The sequence below is a fragment of the Odontesthes bonariensis genome, chromosome 9, assembly GCF_027942865.1.
Source record: "Odontesthes bonariensis isolate fOdoBon6 chromosome 9, fOdoBon6.hap1, whole genome shotgun sequence".
In the NCBI taxonomy this organism is placed as follows: Eukaryota; Metazoa; Chordata; class Actinopteri; order Atheriniformes; family Atherinopsidae; genus Odontesthes; species Odontesthes bonariensis.
In genome coordinates this window covers 33,680,094-33,697,838 of record NC_134514.1, presented here as the reverse complement: position 1 = coordinate 33,697,838, position 17,745 = coordinate 33,680,094, and the positions used below count along the sequence as shown (strand labels likewise).

General features: G+C 39.9%; 1 protein-coding gene across 3 annotated transcripts in view; it reads left to right on the top strand.

Moving 5' to 3' along the window:
* Positions 1–17,745, top strand: part of ecel1 (endothelin converting enzyme-like 1) — a 77,019-nt gene that overhangs the window by 49,137 nt on the left and 10,137 nt on the right. For all 3 annotated transcript variants that reach the window (XM_075474084.1, XM_075474085.1, XM_075474083.1), the window contains exons 8-12: positions 1,967–2,065; positions 2,577–2,651; positions 5,268–5,371; positions 6,310–6,368; positions 8,312–8,363. In XM_075474084.1, the coding sequence (XP_075330199.1) occupies positions 1,967–2,065; positions 2,577–2,651; positions 5,268–5,371; positions 6,310–6,368; positions 8,312–8,363 (389 nt within the window). The remainder of the gene's footprint in view (positions 1–1,966; positions 2,066–2,576; positions 2,652–5,267; positions 5,372–6,309; positions 6,369–8,311; positions 8,364–17,745) is intronic.

Here is a 17,745-nt window from a genome sequence, read left to right as displayed (position 1 = left end):
TTCCAGGTCATGGGGATATGGTTTCCAATGGGATTTCCAACCTCTGTAACCCCATGCACTTTCTGTAAGCCCCTCTTCATCTCCATTTCACTCTTACACTTTTTACTCTCAACCCCACAAACTTCATTCTACATCAAGTCATCTTTCCTCTTCTCTTGCAAACTTTTAAAATCTTACAAAGCTTAGGCCTGTAAAGCATATATCGAGTTCCACACAACTATATGTGGTAATTACTTTCTATGTATGATACCATAATTGACAGCTAAGTTACCAAGTTCCTTACATCCCATTTAAGATTCTAATAAGATGCCACGTCTCACTTTAAAAAATGCCTGAAGCTAGTTGGGCTTTTCAGATTAACACCACAGAACTGGGATTTTTATGACCAGGTTTACAGCAGTAGATGTCATATCATAAACACTTCACAATCTTTAAAAATCATATTAGTGATATCCCTGTGAACCGGAATGGAAGACATTTGCAAGGGTACTGTATTTTTGTCACTGTCCATGTCCATTTTGACTGGTTCCCATTGTTTAGTCTGGAATATTCTAGTTTGTCTGCACAGGTTGCACAGGACCTCATTAAACAAGAGGCAGGTACCAGACCTGAGGCTAGTGATAAAGGGTGTAGCCTTTACTGATTCAGTAATGCTGCTTACTTCAGCAAGAGCAAGAATTAATAATGAGTCTTAGGAGCAAGGCAGGAGACAGAAAGGAGGAAAGACATGCTTTCTTGTTAAATTCTCAAATGTAGAGTCACATGTCCAGGGGACAGTTACATTAACAAGACATAAATACAAAAAAACAAATGTACGTCTTTTTCTGATCACAAATATATATTAATAGAGAACGAATGTGTGATGAGAACGTGCACACCTTTAGATCATGCGATCACACGTTTTTATTGCAAAGTAACAAGCGATATGGAAAATCTGGGCATTTAATTTACCATAAAAGTGAACAGTATCACAGAGTTTTTTCTGCATGATCTTGAGTTTTTCTGATTTATCAGTTTGTCATTTTTCACATTATACTCTTACTTTTTACAATAATTGTGAGTGTAATAAATAACTTTAGCTGTGCGTCATGGCCATGGAAGACCTTTAATGAGACTTAAAGAGTCTCCAGCAGCAGATTGTCTAAGAGGCTTCTACAGGTGTCTCCTTCTTTGGCTGCTGGTTTATAATCCAACCATTTCTTCTTCTTTTTTTTATCTCTGGAGCTGAGCTGATTACTTGTTTCTTTTTTGATTCAGCAGTTTTTGTTCTGTTCCTGATTACAGAACTGAGACCAACATATAAAACTGACTTTCTTTTCCTCTGTTGTCTGACAAGAGTCTCAGTTTTATTTTCAGTAAAACTTTTTGTTTTTAGCTGTTGCTTTCATTTTGATGCCAATTTAGTTGTGGTGCAAAAAAATGTTTGATTTGCAAATGAATATTTAGTGGAGTGTCTGCTTGCATTCATGGCTCAATTTGGGAGTACAAACAGCTTTACGAATCTGGTGAAAAGAATACACATGCACATTTCTGCCTTTGTGCATGCACACAATTGTATACATCTGGCCCCAGCTGCCTTAGGAGGAGCAATGCAGCCTGCTACTTTAAAAAAAGAACATATATAATTCCACAACAGCTAAAGGAAAGTTGGACAGTAGATATGAACCTCAAAACATAGTTAGACCAGACCTAAAGTTGCAGCTGAGTCAGTCTGTTGCATTTGTTGGTATACTGGGACTATATTAGGTTGTTTTATGCATAAATTTGTAATTCCAAACAATCTCAACCAGTAGTAACCTAGATTGTCGCCAAACACTGGAACAGAAGCTCCACAGCTAACTAACCCACTCCATGGTGCTCACAGTGTGCTCATCATTCCTGCTATAATCTATGTAACGGAGTAAGAACTGTGTTTTCAAATCCTAATATTTGTTTGAATGGCCTATGTGACGGGATCTCCCTTCAGGTACAGGAACTTGTAGAGGATATAAAGCATTCCCTGGACCTCCGGCTGCAGGAACTGGAATGGATGGACGAAGCCACCAAGGACGCTGCCAAAGCAAAGGTTTAGAGCCTAACTGAGTTTCTGCCTTACAAATGTAACTTCCTGCCACATACCATTAGAAATTTGAAGAGCATTTGGTTATTTCATTGTGATTCTTTTTTTTTTATTATTATTATTATTATTGAGTTGGATTGATTTTTTGGTTAGATAGAAGACTAATAGGATACATCAGGGGCTTGACATTGAGAAGTGCAAATCACCTAATCCAGATTGCTCTGTGGTGCTGATTTAGGGATCTGCACTGAAAGATATCCCTTCTAATACTTTTACAATCTAAAGTTATAATCCTTTTTGAGGCCCATGTGGAATATAAACAGCTTCCCTGTAATCCTATTACATTGCGTTTGCCTTATTAGCTGATGCATGTGTGTGTATGCTCAGATGAGCCTGAGTCCAAAACCAAAGTATTTATGTGTGGGTATTAGCTACTACAAGTGGATGTGGGACAATTTTAAACATGTCTGGTTGTTTTTCTTTCCCTTTTATATATTTTTTTCCTCTCGTCTCACAGCTAAAGCATATGATGGTGATGACAGGATACCCAGACTACTTGCTTAAACCTGAGCTCATTGATCAAGAATATTGGGTGAGTAATACATTCCAATCATTATTCCAAGTATCTTGCTCTCTCTCTCTCTGGCTCAAAAGTGACCATTTAACTAAATATTTGTAGGAACCAGGTGCATAAACAAGGGTGTTTTATACTGTATGTTGTGGTGAGATTCAGCTTAAATATTGGTGAAGATAAAAAAAAAGTGGGGCCTGCACGGTGGTTTGGTGGTTAGCATCTGGATACTCCGGCTTCCTCTCACCTTCCTCTCACCGTCCAAAAGCATGCATGTTAATCGGTGTCTCTAAATTGTCCCTAGGAGTGAGTGAGTGTGAGTGTGGTTGTTTGTCTCGTTTGTCTCTGTGTGGCCCTGTGATGGACTGGCGACCTGTCCAGGGTGTACCCTGCCTCTTGCCCAATGATGGCTGGGATAGGCTCCAGCCCCCCAACAACCCTACAGTTGGATTAAGTAGAAAATGGATGGATGGATAATAAAAGTGTAGACAAAATCTTAAAACAAGACCTAAGTCCAACATGTCATGAAGGTAATACTTAAAGAGGCAGCAGTCCTCATGACAAATCTCAGACCCACTTCGAGTAACTGAGAACATGAACCGAAAGGGATATTTTGTTTATTTTATAGGTAGAGTGTTGTGAAGTACTTCTGAGTGGTCATGAGTAGTAGCATACATGACTTACTAACAGTAGACAACAGTCAGTCCGAGTGCTCAGTTTGGATAATCAGAAGTTCTCCTGATGGGCAAGGTAAAACTAAAAGATTTAGGAAGCTACTAAGAACAGGACCACAAGAAGAGCAAAACTCTCCAGCTGCTCCTGAGGGATCCCGAGGCATTCCCAGGCCAAAAGGGATATATAATCCCTCCAGCATGTTCAGGGTCTGCACAGGGGTCTCCTCACAGTTGGTGCCCAAAAATATTTGCAAAGGGAGGCCACAAGGAGGCATCCTAACCAGGTACCTGAACAACCTCAGCTGACTACTTTTGATGCAGAAGAGCAGCGGTTCTACTCAGAGCTCCTTTCGGATGGTTAATATCCTCACCCTATCTCTAAGGTTAATCCCAGGTACCCTTTGAAGGTAACTAATTTCAGCTGCTTTTATCTGCGACTTCATTCTTTTGGTTACTACCCGAGATCTGTGACCATAGGTGAGGGTCGGAACATTTGCTTTTCTGGTGGCCCCTACTCTGAGTAGCTTTTAGCATTTTTTCAACCATCAGGAAAGCTTCCTTTAGAGAGCACTTTGACTGCTGTCTACTGCAGGTAAGACACTCTTATGCTGCTATATAAACACTTAATTTATATTTTATAACCAATACTATCTCTATAGTGGAATAGTCAAAAACATTATACCCTACATCTTTTGCTAAACATAAAAGCATTTTTCTCACATGTATAATTAGCATAAGTGCTTGAAATGCATACGATTCAGTTAATTATAGTGTTTTGCTTAAAATATCATGTTGACAGTGACAACTCTCTGAGCTATGAGTAGGCTCACCGATGCATTTAATTCAGTGGAAAAGCATGGGAGCATCAACGGTACATCACGCTAGTAATGTGTATCATGTCATATGCTTGCTTGTGTGGTCATATGTGTCCTTGGGTTTGCACAAAAACAAGCTTCTATTTTTCAAAACATTGCTCCAAAACTGTACCAATGCTTTAATACTGCACATGACGAACAAAGCATCAAAATACTGAAAAATCACAACAACAAACATTAATTAGAATGTGTTGCATTTATGTACAATAGTTTAGAAAACTAGATTTTAACTCACATACATATAAATAAGTTGATGATGACAGATTATAATAGCTGACTGCATTGAGGCTGTGGGGCCATCTGCTCCACTGCAGCTGCATTAAATTCAGTCGAGAGGAAAAACTGTCAACAATATTTTAATTAATATTATTAACAAACCGTAGCTTTTTTGTATTGTGTTGACATAAGGTGTGATAATTTGTGTAGCCTACACGATGTAAGATACAGTCTCAAGTGTAGTTTGTAAAGGTTTTTTACAACTGTCCCTTCTCTTGAACTGAACCAGATAAATGTGTCACAATCACCTCAGATTACCACTATTATAAAACAGCTAATTAGGAGCCAACAAACAGGGCCAATTGCATCCCCCTCACACATCCACAAACATAAGTTTGGAGTACTTAGCCTTTTTGGAAAATTAATGGATTTGCTATTTTACAAAGAGTTGAAAGAAAATTAATAGTGCTTGTGCATCTCCCTGCTAAATAGGCTACATTGTTATTGCAGTGTTTTTTCACCTGATCCTTTTAATTTGTTCAATTTGATTTTAATAATTGTCTTTCATGAAAGGTTGTGTGGCTCATGCTGTTTTTACATTTGATGTTTTCACACAAATCTTGCAAACATCATATGTTGTGATCATTTATGATTTTTTTCAGGTGTAAGTGCACAAATCTTGTAATCATTGCATGGCCGCATAGCCTTAACCCTTGTTTACTTTACATTGCTATATTTACATTGAAGAAATTAAATGTGTATCAATTCAGCTTTCTTCCAGAAAGCTTGCAAGCAGATTTCCCTAAAAGTCACACTACTCCTTAAGTACCTCGGATCCTGTAAAGTGTTCACTTTCTATCTATGGTTTGCAGTTTGATGTGAATGAGAAGACCTACTTCAAGAACATCCTCAACAGTATCAAGTTCAACATCAAACTGTCTGTCAAGAAAATCCATGAAGAAGTGGACAAGACAGCGTGAGTGTCATGTCCTATCAGAGCTCACATAATAAGCATAAGATCTACAGGCCACACTTGTCAGCCATCTCAGCTCACTGACATGCAGGGTATACAATTAAACACTGTTGATGCACGTGAGATCCAAACTGAGCTCACAGCTGAGGCTCACACTGCATGCTGCACTCACACCACTCTAACTTTGTCTCTCTAATATGTTTGATATGCCTAACATGTGTTCCCATGAATATCTTTGTAGTTTGACATATTTGTTGATGTGCCTCTAAATTAAACCAACAGATACCAAATGACATAAACAGCTACCGAAAATCCATTTGATTTACTTATCTATAGCAGCCAGGCAGCAGAAAAGTGCTTTGGGACATTTTTCTAAAATACTGCTCAGTACGACTGGATTGAGTGCCCCTGTTATGACAACATATTACAGTCACATTAGTATTCCAAGGTGCTCAAAACAACTGTATAATTTCCCCACACTTAATGCCTTAAAGAATTAAATTACATATTTCCCGTTTATCACCAAAAAGTAAACCTTTTATCACTGACTCTTGTTACTGTTGAAAAAAATAAAGATAGAATGTTGCCTCCTCCATGAAGAACCATTGCTCTTTCAGTCTGAGAACAAGGGCATCCACACTCTTAGAGTTAGTCATTTGGGGGATTTTGAGCCAAACAAATGGACTGGCTTTAACTGAATTACAGTAGAGGAAGTGTTTGTGTTTTCATATGCAGAGAGGAATGTTGGCCATCGGACCACACAAAGTGAGTATGTCGCAACAGGGGAGTTATTGGGAGACAGGCATTTGTGTTTGGGATTCTGTTAACCATTCGGCGGTGTTTTAAGTGGCTAGATTCGTGATTTGAGAGTGTGTGTTAGGGATCCCATCTCTAAAGCCCTTTTTGTTTTTTGTTTGTCTGACAATGTTTTTCCTCCTCAGGTGGCTTCTCCCCCCACAGGCTCTTAATGCTTACTACCTCCCAAACAAGAACCAAATGGGTGAGTGTGTGATACTGACACACACGCGCACACACACACACACACACACACACAACTCTTCCTCCTTTTCATTCTGTAACAAAACAGGGACCATGCATGAGTTGCGCACATTTACACCATGTTGCCATCTGTTTTCATGATGTCAAACACTGCGGCTGCAGGAAAAAAAAATCATATTCCCTCGACCTGCTCACTTTCTCACCTCGATCTCCACTTCATATACTTAATATCCCCCTGGAGGAAAAACAAGCAGTAACACCTTTCTGTGTTTAACAACTCCAGCCTTGCAAAGCCCCCCCTCCATTACCTCCCCCTCTCTTTCCTCTCTCCCTCCTCATCATCTCCCAGATCGGCCTGTCATCTGTGTCTACCTGTCCGCCGGATTAAATCTCTTCCAGAACACAAATCAATGGTGTGTTCACAAGCTGATACTGGAGGACTCAAGGAGTCAGACAAATACAGTCATCAGGACTCAGTTGATCATTTTTCTAAACCCACCAACTTATTACTCTCAATGAGTTCACTTATTCAGTTCTCAGCCTGGCTCTTTTCCTGTTGTATAAACTTGCTCCCTAACTTACAGTATGTATATAGTGTATTACTCTCTCTTGGTGATTTAAAATAAATATAATTGACTAATTAGCACAAAGGAGTCTTTATAGAAGGCTTGTCATAAATCAAAGCACTGAATAGTGATTTTTTTTTTTTTTCTGGTGACAGCAGAAGCTGTGCTGACACAATGATTTTTCCTCGTACTTCTCACACTTTTTAACATGTGCTATGATGATTTACCATATGATGAGCAGTTGATTAAGCTTTCAAAATGCCAATTAAGGCCTGCCAAAAGACCCCATGCCCCCATCAATTTGAGGAGTAAACACCATGGACGACATGCAGGAGCAAGGTAGAGGGAGTTAATACTAAGGGGTCCCTCGATCCTGATGGGGAATGTGAGATTAATAGCATGCAAAATGGAAGAGCTTGGAGTGCTCAGGAAGACACAGCAGGAATACAGAGGAAGCAGTATTCTGTGTTTCATTGAGACGTGGATGCAGAATATACCAGACTTCAGCTCCTTTCTACCCGCCCTTAAAACAATACAAGCCGAAGAGAAATTAGGAGCCGTGGCAAAAAAAAGGTAGAGGTATCGCAATGCAACATATGGTGCCATCTTGGACATGTCACTGTGAAGGAGAGGATCTGTAGCCATGACACCAAACTGGTAGTTGCCAGGCTACAAACCAATATCCCAATGCATTTATGGCAATTTCAAGAGATTTCAACCACATCTTCATCTCAGCTAGACTTTCAACGGAGAAATTAAAAAGTTGAACTAATTCTGTGCAAATGTACAAGATGCATACAGTTACCCTGCCCTGCCTCCATTAGGAAAATCAGACCACAATCTGGTTCTTCTCACTTCCAGCTACCCACCCACTGATCAGCAGCAATCTGCTGACCTCACCAAAAAAAGACTGTTAAAGAGGTGTCAAAACAGGGATGAGACAGAGAGCCACTGTGCTTAAACCAACGGGAAATTTGACCAAAGCCTATCTCATACATCTCAACGAGACCTCAGAAAATTGTGTCAAATTGTTAAAAAGGGACCTTAAAGGTGAAAGAGGATCAGACTGATGGATGATGGACAAAACCAATGCCAAACATGTTTTTCAATAGGTTCAACAATGATTTGCATATTACCTTGCACTATTTTTAGTTACATTTTATGCAGTTGCCTTGCTAATTTGGTCACATAGATTGACCTAATACATATTTTTTTTCTTTTTTTTTATTCAGTGAGGTTTCATGAGCGTTCTGCCCTTTGCAGCATAAGCCACCTGTACTTTCTAATTCAAGTAAAGAGTTTGAGAAATTGTGTTTTAGGCTCTTTAAAATCCCTGTAATACTACTTCTCTCATGCTGCTCTTTTTTCCATCTTCCAGTCTTTCCTGCCGGCATCCTTCAGCCCACTCTCTACAACCCTGATTTTCCACAGTGAGTATCCCCCCTACTCCCACCTCCTTTCCTTGTTCAGAAAATTCAGCATCCATTGTTAGAACAACAACAAAAGACATTAAAGACTATGGTAGTCTAGAAAACCACTGCTTCCCTTGAAGTTCCAACACATTAAAGAAAACAAATTTAACTATGCTGAACAAGGCCTTGCTAATGGAACAGATGTCACTCAGTGGGGTTACATGGCACTGAAAGGATCGGATTATTGGCTAAATTACAATAAGTTCTCTATATACTATATTATACTATAGAGGTTCTCTATATAGTTAAATTGTTAAATTGTTATGAATTACAGTTAGAAAACTTAAACTATTTATGACTTTGAATAATTCATACAATTAAATCTGAACACAAATTAGCTTAGTTATGCAATTAAGATTAATTCTATTTTTTCTCATGGCTAACTAAAAATGGAATATAAACACAGCAACTGAGGAGCAATTCAGTGTTTGTGCCAAGGACCAAATATAAATTTCCACCATTTCTATTCTTTTCAGCGTGCAATATCCCACAAATTAATATTCATATTGTTGTATACAGGAGTTCAGCAATAAAGCCCTCCACTAAAATCAAAATGTGAATTTCTACACCACTTGCGCTGAAATTATTCAATATTCATGCCAAGTTTCAATACTGAAAACAAAGTCATAACATATTCTGAGATATATACACAAGTTGCATTTCACAACTTAATGAAACAGTAGAATTTTAATCAGAAACAAAATTATGAATTTATTAATGTTACTACATATTTCTTACAAACTTTCAGCTATCATTTACCCAATCGTTTTACATGTTGTAGTTTACTTAACAGTAGGGTGTAAAGATTTCATATCTTTATTTTTTTTAACATATTTTTATTGTGATTTTCTCATTGATTTTCTCATTGACATTTAAACATGGACATTTTAAGTGACATTAATACATTATACCCCAATCTGGAAAAAAAATAGATAAACATAGAATAAAACAAACAAAATGATACTAATATTATTATTATAATAATAATGTAGATAAGTAATAATAATTAAATATAACAAAAATGTATTCCAATGGGATCACAGCAGTGCATAAATCACAGAACTTGTACAATTAATCACATTTCAAGGTTGTGAGTTTCCAGAAAGTCTATATAAGGTCTCCATTGGTGAGCAAAATTCTGTTTCTTTTTTTAAATATATCTTAGTCTCTCCGAATCGAGACAGGACATCAGTTCTTTTGTCCACATTCCAATAGTAGGTGTGTCCATACTTTACCACAATAGTGTGATTATCCCCCTGGCTTGTAAGAGTCCAAAGTCAATGAGCAGTGACTGCTGCTGAGACACAGCAAAGTTGTATGGATAGGGGCTGTTCGGTCTCTCTATGACAGAGTTTGGTCCGTATTGCCAGCAGTAAGTAGGACATGTATCCGGAGAGGGTTGGACTCCGTCAGGGCTGCCCTTTGTCACCGATTCTGATCATCATTTTTATGGACAGAATTTCTAGGCGCAGCCAGGGCGTCGAGGGGGTCCGTTTTGGTGACCTCAGAATCGGGTCTCTGCTCTTTGCGGATGATGTGGTTCTGTTAGCGTCGTCGGGCCGTGACCTTCAGCTCTCACTAGAGCGGTTCGCAGCCGAGTGTGAAGCGGCTGGGATGAGAATCAGCACCTCCAAATCCAAGACCGTGGTCCTCGGCTGGAAAAGGGTGGAATGCCCTCTCCGGGTCGGGAATGAGATCCTTCCCCAAGTGGAGGAGTTCAAGTATCTCGGGGTCTTGTTCACGAGTGAGGGACGAATGGAGCGGGAAATTGACAGGCCGATTGGTGCGGCGTCTGCAGTGATGCGGGCTCTGCACCGGCCCGTCGTGGTGAAAAAGGAGTTGAGCCAGAAGGCGAAGCTCTCGATTTACCGGTCAATCTATGTTCCTACCCTCACCTATGGTCACGAGCTGTGGGTAGTGACCGAAAGAATGAGATTGCGAATACAAGGGGCCGAAATGAGTTTCCACCGCGGGGTGTCTGGGCTCTCCCTTAGAGATAGGGTGAGAAGCTCGCTCATCCGAGAAGGGCTCAGAGTAGAACCGCTGCTCCTCCGCATTGAGAGGAGTCAGATGAGGTGGCTCGGGCATCTGGTTAGGATGCCTCCTGGACGCCTCCCTGGTGAGGTGTTCGGGGCCCGTCCCACTGGGAGGAGACCCCGGGGAAGACCCAGGACACATTGGAGAGACTATGTCTCTCGGCTGGCCTGGGAACGCCTCGGGGTCCCCCCAGAAGAGCTGGAGGAAGTGGCCGGGGACAGGGACGTCTGGGTTTCTCTACTTAAGCTGCTGCCCCCGCAACCCGATCCCCGGAGGATGGATGGATGTTATTAATGTTAAGAAAAAGATTTCGGGCAAAGGAAGTGATTGTAATAGATAAAGAAACTTTGGTAAGACCAACATTTTAATTATGTTTATGCGACCAATCATAGATATAGGCATCCAGGTCGGTCCATTGATTTAGCATCTCCCCCACCCTGTCCACCTGGGGGTCTTATCTATCTATCGATCTATCTATCTATCTATCTATCTATCTATCTATCTATCTATCATAGGCTGCAGTCTTTCATTTTCATTCAAGAACATTAGTGCAGATTTGGAATTATTTATTTCATATCCTGGTATGTTTACAAATGTTTCTATTCAATTCATTAATTGGGGAATACTATCTTTTAAGTTTGTTTAAAAAAAGAATTATGTCATCCACATTTAAAGCTATGTGATGCTCATATCCTCCAATAGTTATACCCGTGATGTCTTTATGAGCTCTTATGGCCATGGCCAAGGGCTCAATAGCCGACACAAATAGCACAGGCGATAACGGACACCCTTGTCTCGTTGATCAGTAGAGAGTAAATGGTTTAGAGGGACATTATTATTGGTCAATATTTCAGCAGTTGGGTTTGTATACAAGAGCTTTATCCATCTCAAAAAATTTGCTCTAATTCCAAACCGCGGGAGCATGTGAAAAAGGAAACCCCACTCTATCCTGTCAAAGGCTTGACGCATGTTTAAGGATAACACAGCTCAAGAGTGTGTTTTTCATCAAATATGTTCAGAACACGCCGAATATTATGAAATCCATGTCTATTTTTGACAAAGCCATTTTGATCATTGTCAACAAGATGGGGAAGATACGACTCCAGTCTTCTGGCCAGGGCTTTGTAGAGTATTTTAATGTCGCACCCCATCAAACTAATAGGCCTGAAAGAGGAGCATTCGTTTGGTGGTTTGTTTGGTTTCAGGATTAAAGTTATCATCGCAACTCTCAAAGACGGAGAGAGTATTCCCTTTATATAGGATTCCTTATACATGTCCAATAATGAGATAGTTTCTCCCCAAATCTCTTGTAAAATTCAATTGGAAAGCCGCCTGGCCCTGGTGCTTTTCCGCTCTGCATACTTTGAATGGCTTCTGCTAATTCCTTCGTTGTTAGACTGCAATCCAATTTTCTGACAAAGTCTGAAACCTCAATTGATCTAGAAAAGAATTTTGAATGTGTAAATCATCTAAACACTCTGACAAGGCCTCATAGAAATATATAAAAATGTTATTGATCTCCATAAGTCATATCGCCTGCAGATGTCTTGATGCTGTTGATTGCTCTGTCTAACTGCTTTTTCTTAAAGACATGGTTGGTAATCCTGTTCAGAAACACATTTTGTAATACTGGGTGAAATGGTCCATCTATCCTGAGAGAAATCTATACAAGATGTATTTAGAAAAAGGGACGAAAATAATCAGACCTCTGTGGCAGCTGCAGGACTGAGAAAAAGCTGACCAATCTTGGTCGCCTACAAAAAACCAATCAGATGCTTCTGCTTTCTGCCTACGCCCCCCTCTGCCGGCTCCCTGCTCCATGTGCGCACGCGGTTCTACCGGCTTTGGATGAAGCACTGACGGAATGGGGAGGGGGGGGTGGAGCTTAGAGGAGGGGACACTTTCGAATCTTGCTAGCTCTCTTGCTAGCTCTCTAGGATTACCTACCATAGCTTTAAGTCGCTAAGCCAGCAGTTTACCACATTTTTCTCCTTGATCATAGTAAGACTGTTTAAGCCACATTCAATTTTTTGCGGCTTTTTCAATGGATAATTTATTATATTTGGCTCTCATAATTTGTAAGTTATTTGCTTTTTGCAGACTGTAATTATTATACAATTCCTGTTCCAATCTAATTTGGTTTTCAATTGTCTCCATTTCCATACGTTGTCGTTTCACTTTAGATTTCGTAAAGCTAATGATTTCCCCTCTGATATATGCTTTGAATGCCTCCCATCTAAGCGTCAGTCTGGTCACGATTGATTTTAAAGTAATTGTTAATGCGTTCTTCAGTAAATTTGATAAAATTTGCATCCTGCAGTAACTCAACGGGAAATCTCCATCTCTTATGGTTATGAATAAATGTATCTATATGTAAATTTAATGATACAGCTGCATGATCACTAATGAGAATGCCAGCATTCTTTAATTTTTGAAAGAAGTCCAAATGACACCAAGAAATAATCAATTCGCGAGTGGGTGCCATGTGTACTCGAATAACAGGAGTATTCAACTTTGTCTGGGTGTAGTTCCCTCCATACTTTAACCAAGTTCAAATCTTTACAGAATTGCAATAATATTTTCCTTGTTCGTATATGAGCCATGAGTCATGGTTAGTAGAGCGGTCTTTTGTGGGTACTAAAGTGCAATTAAAATCACCACCGATAATGTACATACCTTGCAAGGTGGACAGAGTGAGGAAGAGATTCTGAAAAAATGTTGGATTATCATCATTCAGGACCATAGAAAGATTTGATTTTAATATGAAAAATATGATGGCGCTGATATGTGAACCCCTAAAATCAAATGTAACATGATCTGGTCAATGGCTTGACTATAAAGCTAAAAGATAGCTGACTCGTGCTTTGCTGCATGCCTACCATTGAGTCAAAGCAAAGTTTTTACATCAACATCAGGGTAAAACGTAGGATTGGGTTTTCACCATTGCTCCACTACACGTGATGTGTACACATGCTGGATATCCCACTCAGATATTACAGTAAAAGCAGCAATCACACTGATCTGCCATGACATTGTGACCACTTAACTGATATTGAGTAGGTCCTCGCGTCAAAAAGACATCTCTGACCAGTACATGGACAAAAAAAACATCTGGAGCCTGGTTTATGCAAAATATCTGTATCAATTTCAGCTCCCACAGAGAAATTTGCTTTCATCCAAAAAGGGAAAAGTATCACCATCAAAAGGAAGAATAGAATCGAATGGAATACAAAAATACTTTATTCATCCCCCATGGGGGAAATTGAAATTGTCATGTAGCTCAATTAAAATAATTACAGTGATTGTATATTAGAACAAAAATAATAATAAGAAGAAGAAATGAATAAATAAATGTGTGAAGAACATGTCAGCAGTCACTGTTAAAAAGCCTTATGGCTGTGGGTCCAAAGGACCTCCTGAACTACTCAGTCCTGCAGTGCAGTGAGATGAGCATCTCACTCAGCTCCCACCTCCGTTATAGTTAGAGACAGGCAGAGCTACTGAGGCTGTAGCGGAGGGATGGCAGCAGAAGTGATTTTGGTGTCAGTCGCAGAGATGGGGGTGTAGTTACTGTGAGATGATATTTTCGAAGGAGCAGTCGCAGATGTGGAGGTGCAGCTGGGCAGAGGAGGCCTGGTGGTGGGAGCAGCCGCAGAGGTGTAGGTGCAGCTGGGCAGAGGAGGACAGACGGTAGAAGCTGATGAGAGGTAGAGGTACAGCTGGTCCAAGGAGATCTGGTGACGGGAGCTGCCGCAGAGATGAAAAAAGCCAACCTATCAAACCTGTTGTAATATTGGTTGAAGTATTGTCCCCATACTGTACCTTCATATCACTACGGGCTGTGTAAACTGTGAAGACCGAAGTGCAGACCGAGCAGTCCCCTGCTTCCAAGGAGTAAACACCATAACAGGTGCGGCTATCGCTTGGTAGCTGTACGCATTGATATGAAGGGAGGCAAAAATAGCGCCAAGCGATTGTGAGGTCTGACTTTTTCTGGAGGGACGATTTTGTGATGCAAATGTATTACTCTTTTGAACGCATATTGTTTTGAATAGCAAGACGCTTTATTTTCGGGACCCTAGCAAACTAGCCGGACTACCTTCGTCAACGCCAAAACGAGGCTGGAACTCGGCTCACAGGACGCAGCAGGGGGAAAGTCAATGTTCATAAATGATATTGCTAATATGGGATGTCATACAGCTTCATGTCAAAAGAGGCGAACTATCCCTTTAATGACTCAAGTAGTTTTACACGTGTTAGCTAGTGATTCAAAGATTTGTTTAGATGTATATAACTGCAGGCTATTTATTAATTGCTATATGATAAACATGATACCACTATAGATAATGAACCTTGGAGTTCAGTTTCAGTTCAGTTTTATTTATATAGCACCAAATCACAACAAATGTCATCTCAAGTCATATCCAAGATACTGTCCAACTCAAGACAATTATAATCCAGTTCATCGTAATACAATTATAATCCATCCATCCATTTTCTATACCCGCTTAATCCGTCGGTCGGGTCGCAGGGGGGCTGGAGCCTATCCCAGCGGTAATCATACGAGAGGTGGGGTACAAACTGGACAGGTCGCCAGTCCACCACAGGGCCACACAGAGACGAACGAGACGAACCAATTATAATTGTTTCCAATAAGGAATGTAGAAAAGAAAAAACTCCCATTTAACAGGAATAAACCTGTATCAGAACCAAGAAGGGAGGCCATCTGTCTCGACCAGCTGAGGGTGGAGGACAGGAAAGAGGGGACAACAAACACCATGACACCAGGCCAGGGATACCTGCCGAGAAAGAGAAACACAAGTTAATGACAACAAGATGTCATATGTACATGGAGAGGAAAGAGAGCAGAGTGAGGAGAGGTGCATCATGGGAGGTTCTCCCTAGCCATCTCGGCCTATAGCAAAATTATGGGATGATTCAGGGTCACCTGAGCTATCCCTAACTATAAGCTTTATCAAAAAGGAAAGTTTTGAGCCTAATCTTAAAGGTAGAGAGGGTGTCTGCTTGAACCCAAACTGGCAGCTGGTTCCACAGAGAGGAGCCTGATAACCAAAGGCTCTGCCTCCCATTCTACTTTTAGAAACTCTGGGAACCATAAGTAAACCTGCAAACTGTGTTCTTAGTATAGGATAATTAATGAAAACAATTTGCCATGATTGTTAATTATGAATGTTTGCTTCGTAAGGCAACATGTAAGATGAAAAAGAACATTTTAATCCATTAGTCTTCATCAGCAGCTATTTCCTAAACTAAATATTTATTCCGATGGAGGAGCTGTCAAAAGTAAGTTTTAGCTTTGTGTGAGTTCATTTTCATCCAATACTCACCTAAACCTAAACAAAATGGTTGCAAAAAGGTAGAAATCAATCAGCAGAGTTCTAATGTGGTCAAGGGGAAAACGATGCAATGCGGCACTGAGGAAAAAGCGAGTAAACAACATTTTTTTCCACTCAACATACCGTTTGTTAACCAAAGCTATTTGCAGAACAGCAACCTGCTGCTACTACTAATGAGCATTATTTAAGCAAATACATACAACACAGCCCAAGTAGTTACACCAGCTGCATTCATACTGCTCCCCTAAACGACCACATACAAACTCACAAATATGAGATAATTAGACCCAGCTGTTCGTATGTTGTCTTCATTAGGTGGTTATCATCACTACTTTTACTACTTAATGCTATGCATGCTAATCAATTTTAATTAATGACTGCAGGAATGTGTGTGTGCGTGTGTGTGTGTGTGTGTGTGAATACACTTCACCACACTGCAAGTTATTACTGCAGTAGCCCAAACCTCCTATAAACTCTCACTCTGTCTCTCACACACACACAAACACACACTTCCACTCATGTTGAGTATAATGAAGCTTCCAACAGCCTGTTAGTTTAGTGAGGTAGTGGGCCTAGTGTGAAGCAGCTTATCGACTAGCTGTCAGAAAGTCATCTTTAGATGTGGCCATGTGAAAAGCCTCATGTCTGCCCACTCATCGCTCTCTAAATCTGCATGTGTGGGAAAGTCCAACTTTCCTCAGGGGTCAGAGGGACGAGAGTCCACCTGCTGCTTTTTAAAGGGAACTGGGACAGACGTATGAAACTTGTGGGCACTCATTCATGGATGGGATGTTTTACTTGGTGCTGGGTGTTATAAACACCAACATGGGAAATCAAGATTTATGTTCACACTGCATGTGTAAGGTCTCAGTGCAGATATTCAACTTGGATGCTTGATGTTTTCCAATAAATCTGAACAAACAAAAATGTGACATTACACTGATTTTTATTCAATACCAATCTTAACCACATGGACCCAAAACAAGGTCTGGAGTGCAGCTCGGTTTTTTATCCAGCTTGGTTATGCAGAAAGCAGAATGAGGACAAAGGGGCAAGGAAAGAAAAGCCAAGTAGCTGAATGTAATGAGCCACCTTGAATAAGTCTAAAGACATATTCTTATTCTGAGGTGTTTAGAAGTGGCTATGCATACAACTTTGTGCATCTGTAATACTATGTTGGAATAGAAGATTTTTTTAATAGAAGATATTTTCCAGGAAAAAAAAAGAAACATACTGTTCTCAAACCCAAGTTGCTTATTCGTGAAGCTCTGAGTAAGTTAAAATAGTTTGACAGAAAGTAACAGGATATAAAGACAGATGTTGTTTATACTGCTAATATGTAATTTTACCATCTAGCCACTAATAGTAGTGCAACAAGTACCTTTACACATATACTACTAAATTCCAGCCAAATTTAGGCACCTTTAAACTGTTTTTTTGTTCACTTCCTATACTCAGAAATTATTTTTGATTGGATAACTGAGTTGAGCTGAATATGTGAGCAGTGCCAGCGGGGGGACACAAACATGGTGTTGTGTAAAAGTCTGCTTCCCTGCCAATATGTTTCTTCTAACATTAAGCAAAATGTTATTCTCACCACCAATAACAGTTGCTACATAGATCATTATTGCAAAAGGAAGGAAACTAACTTGTAACAGGCATAGTTAAATTCAATTAAATTAGCATAAGCATAGGTTTACACATGCAAAGAAAAAAATATGGTTTGTCCAACCAAAACTAGACTTTTAAAATGCATGTAAATATGTTTATCAGACTGAAAATGTACAAAATTGAGATTCTCAAACCGGACCAACACAACCAAATAACGTGGTTTAGAATTTAATCACTCCTGAGTGAATAGAGCCGTAATGTGAAAGTATTAATCCGGTTGAATTCCTAATGAAGCTGCTCTCACTCACATATTTTCTAAAGTTTCTTTTGTCAGA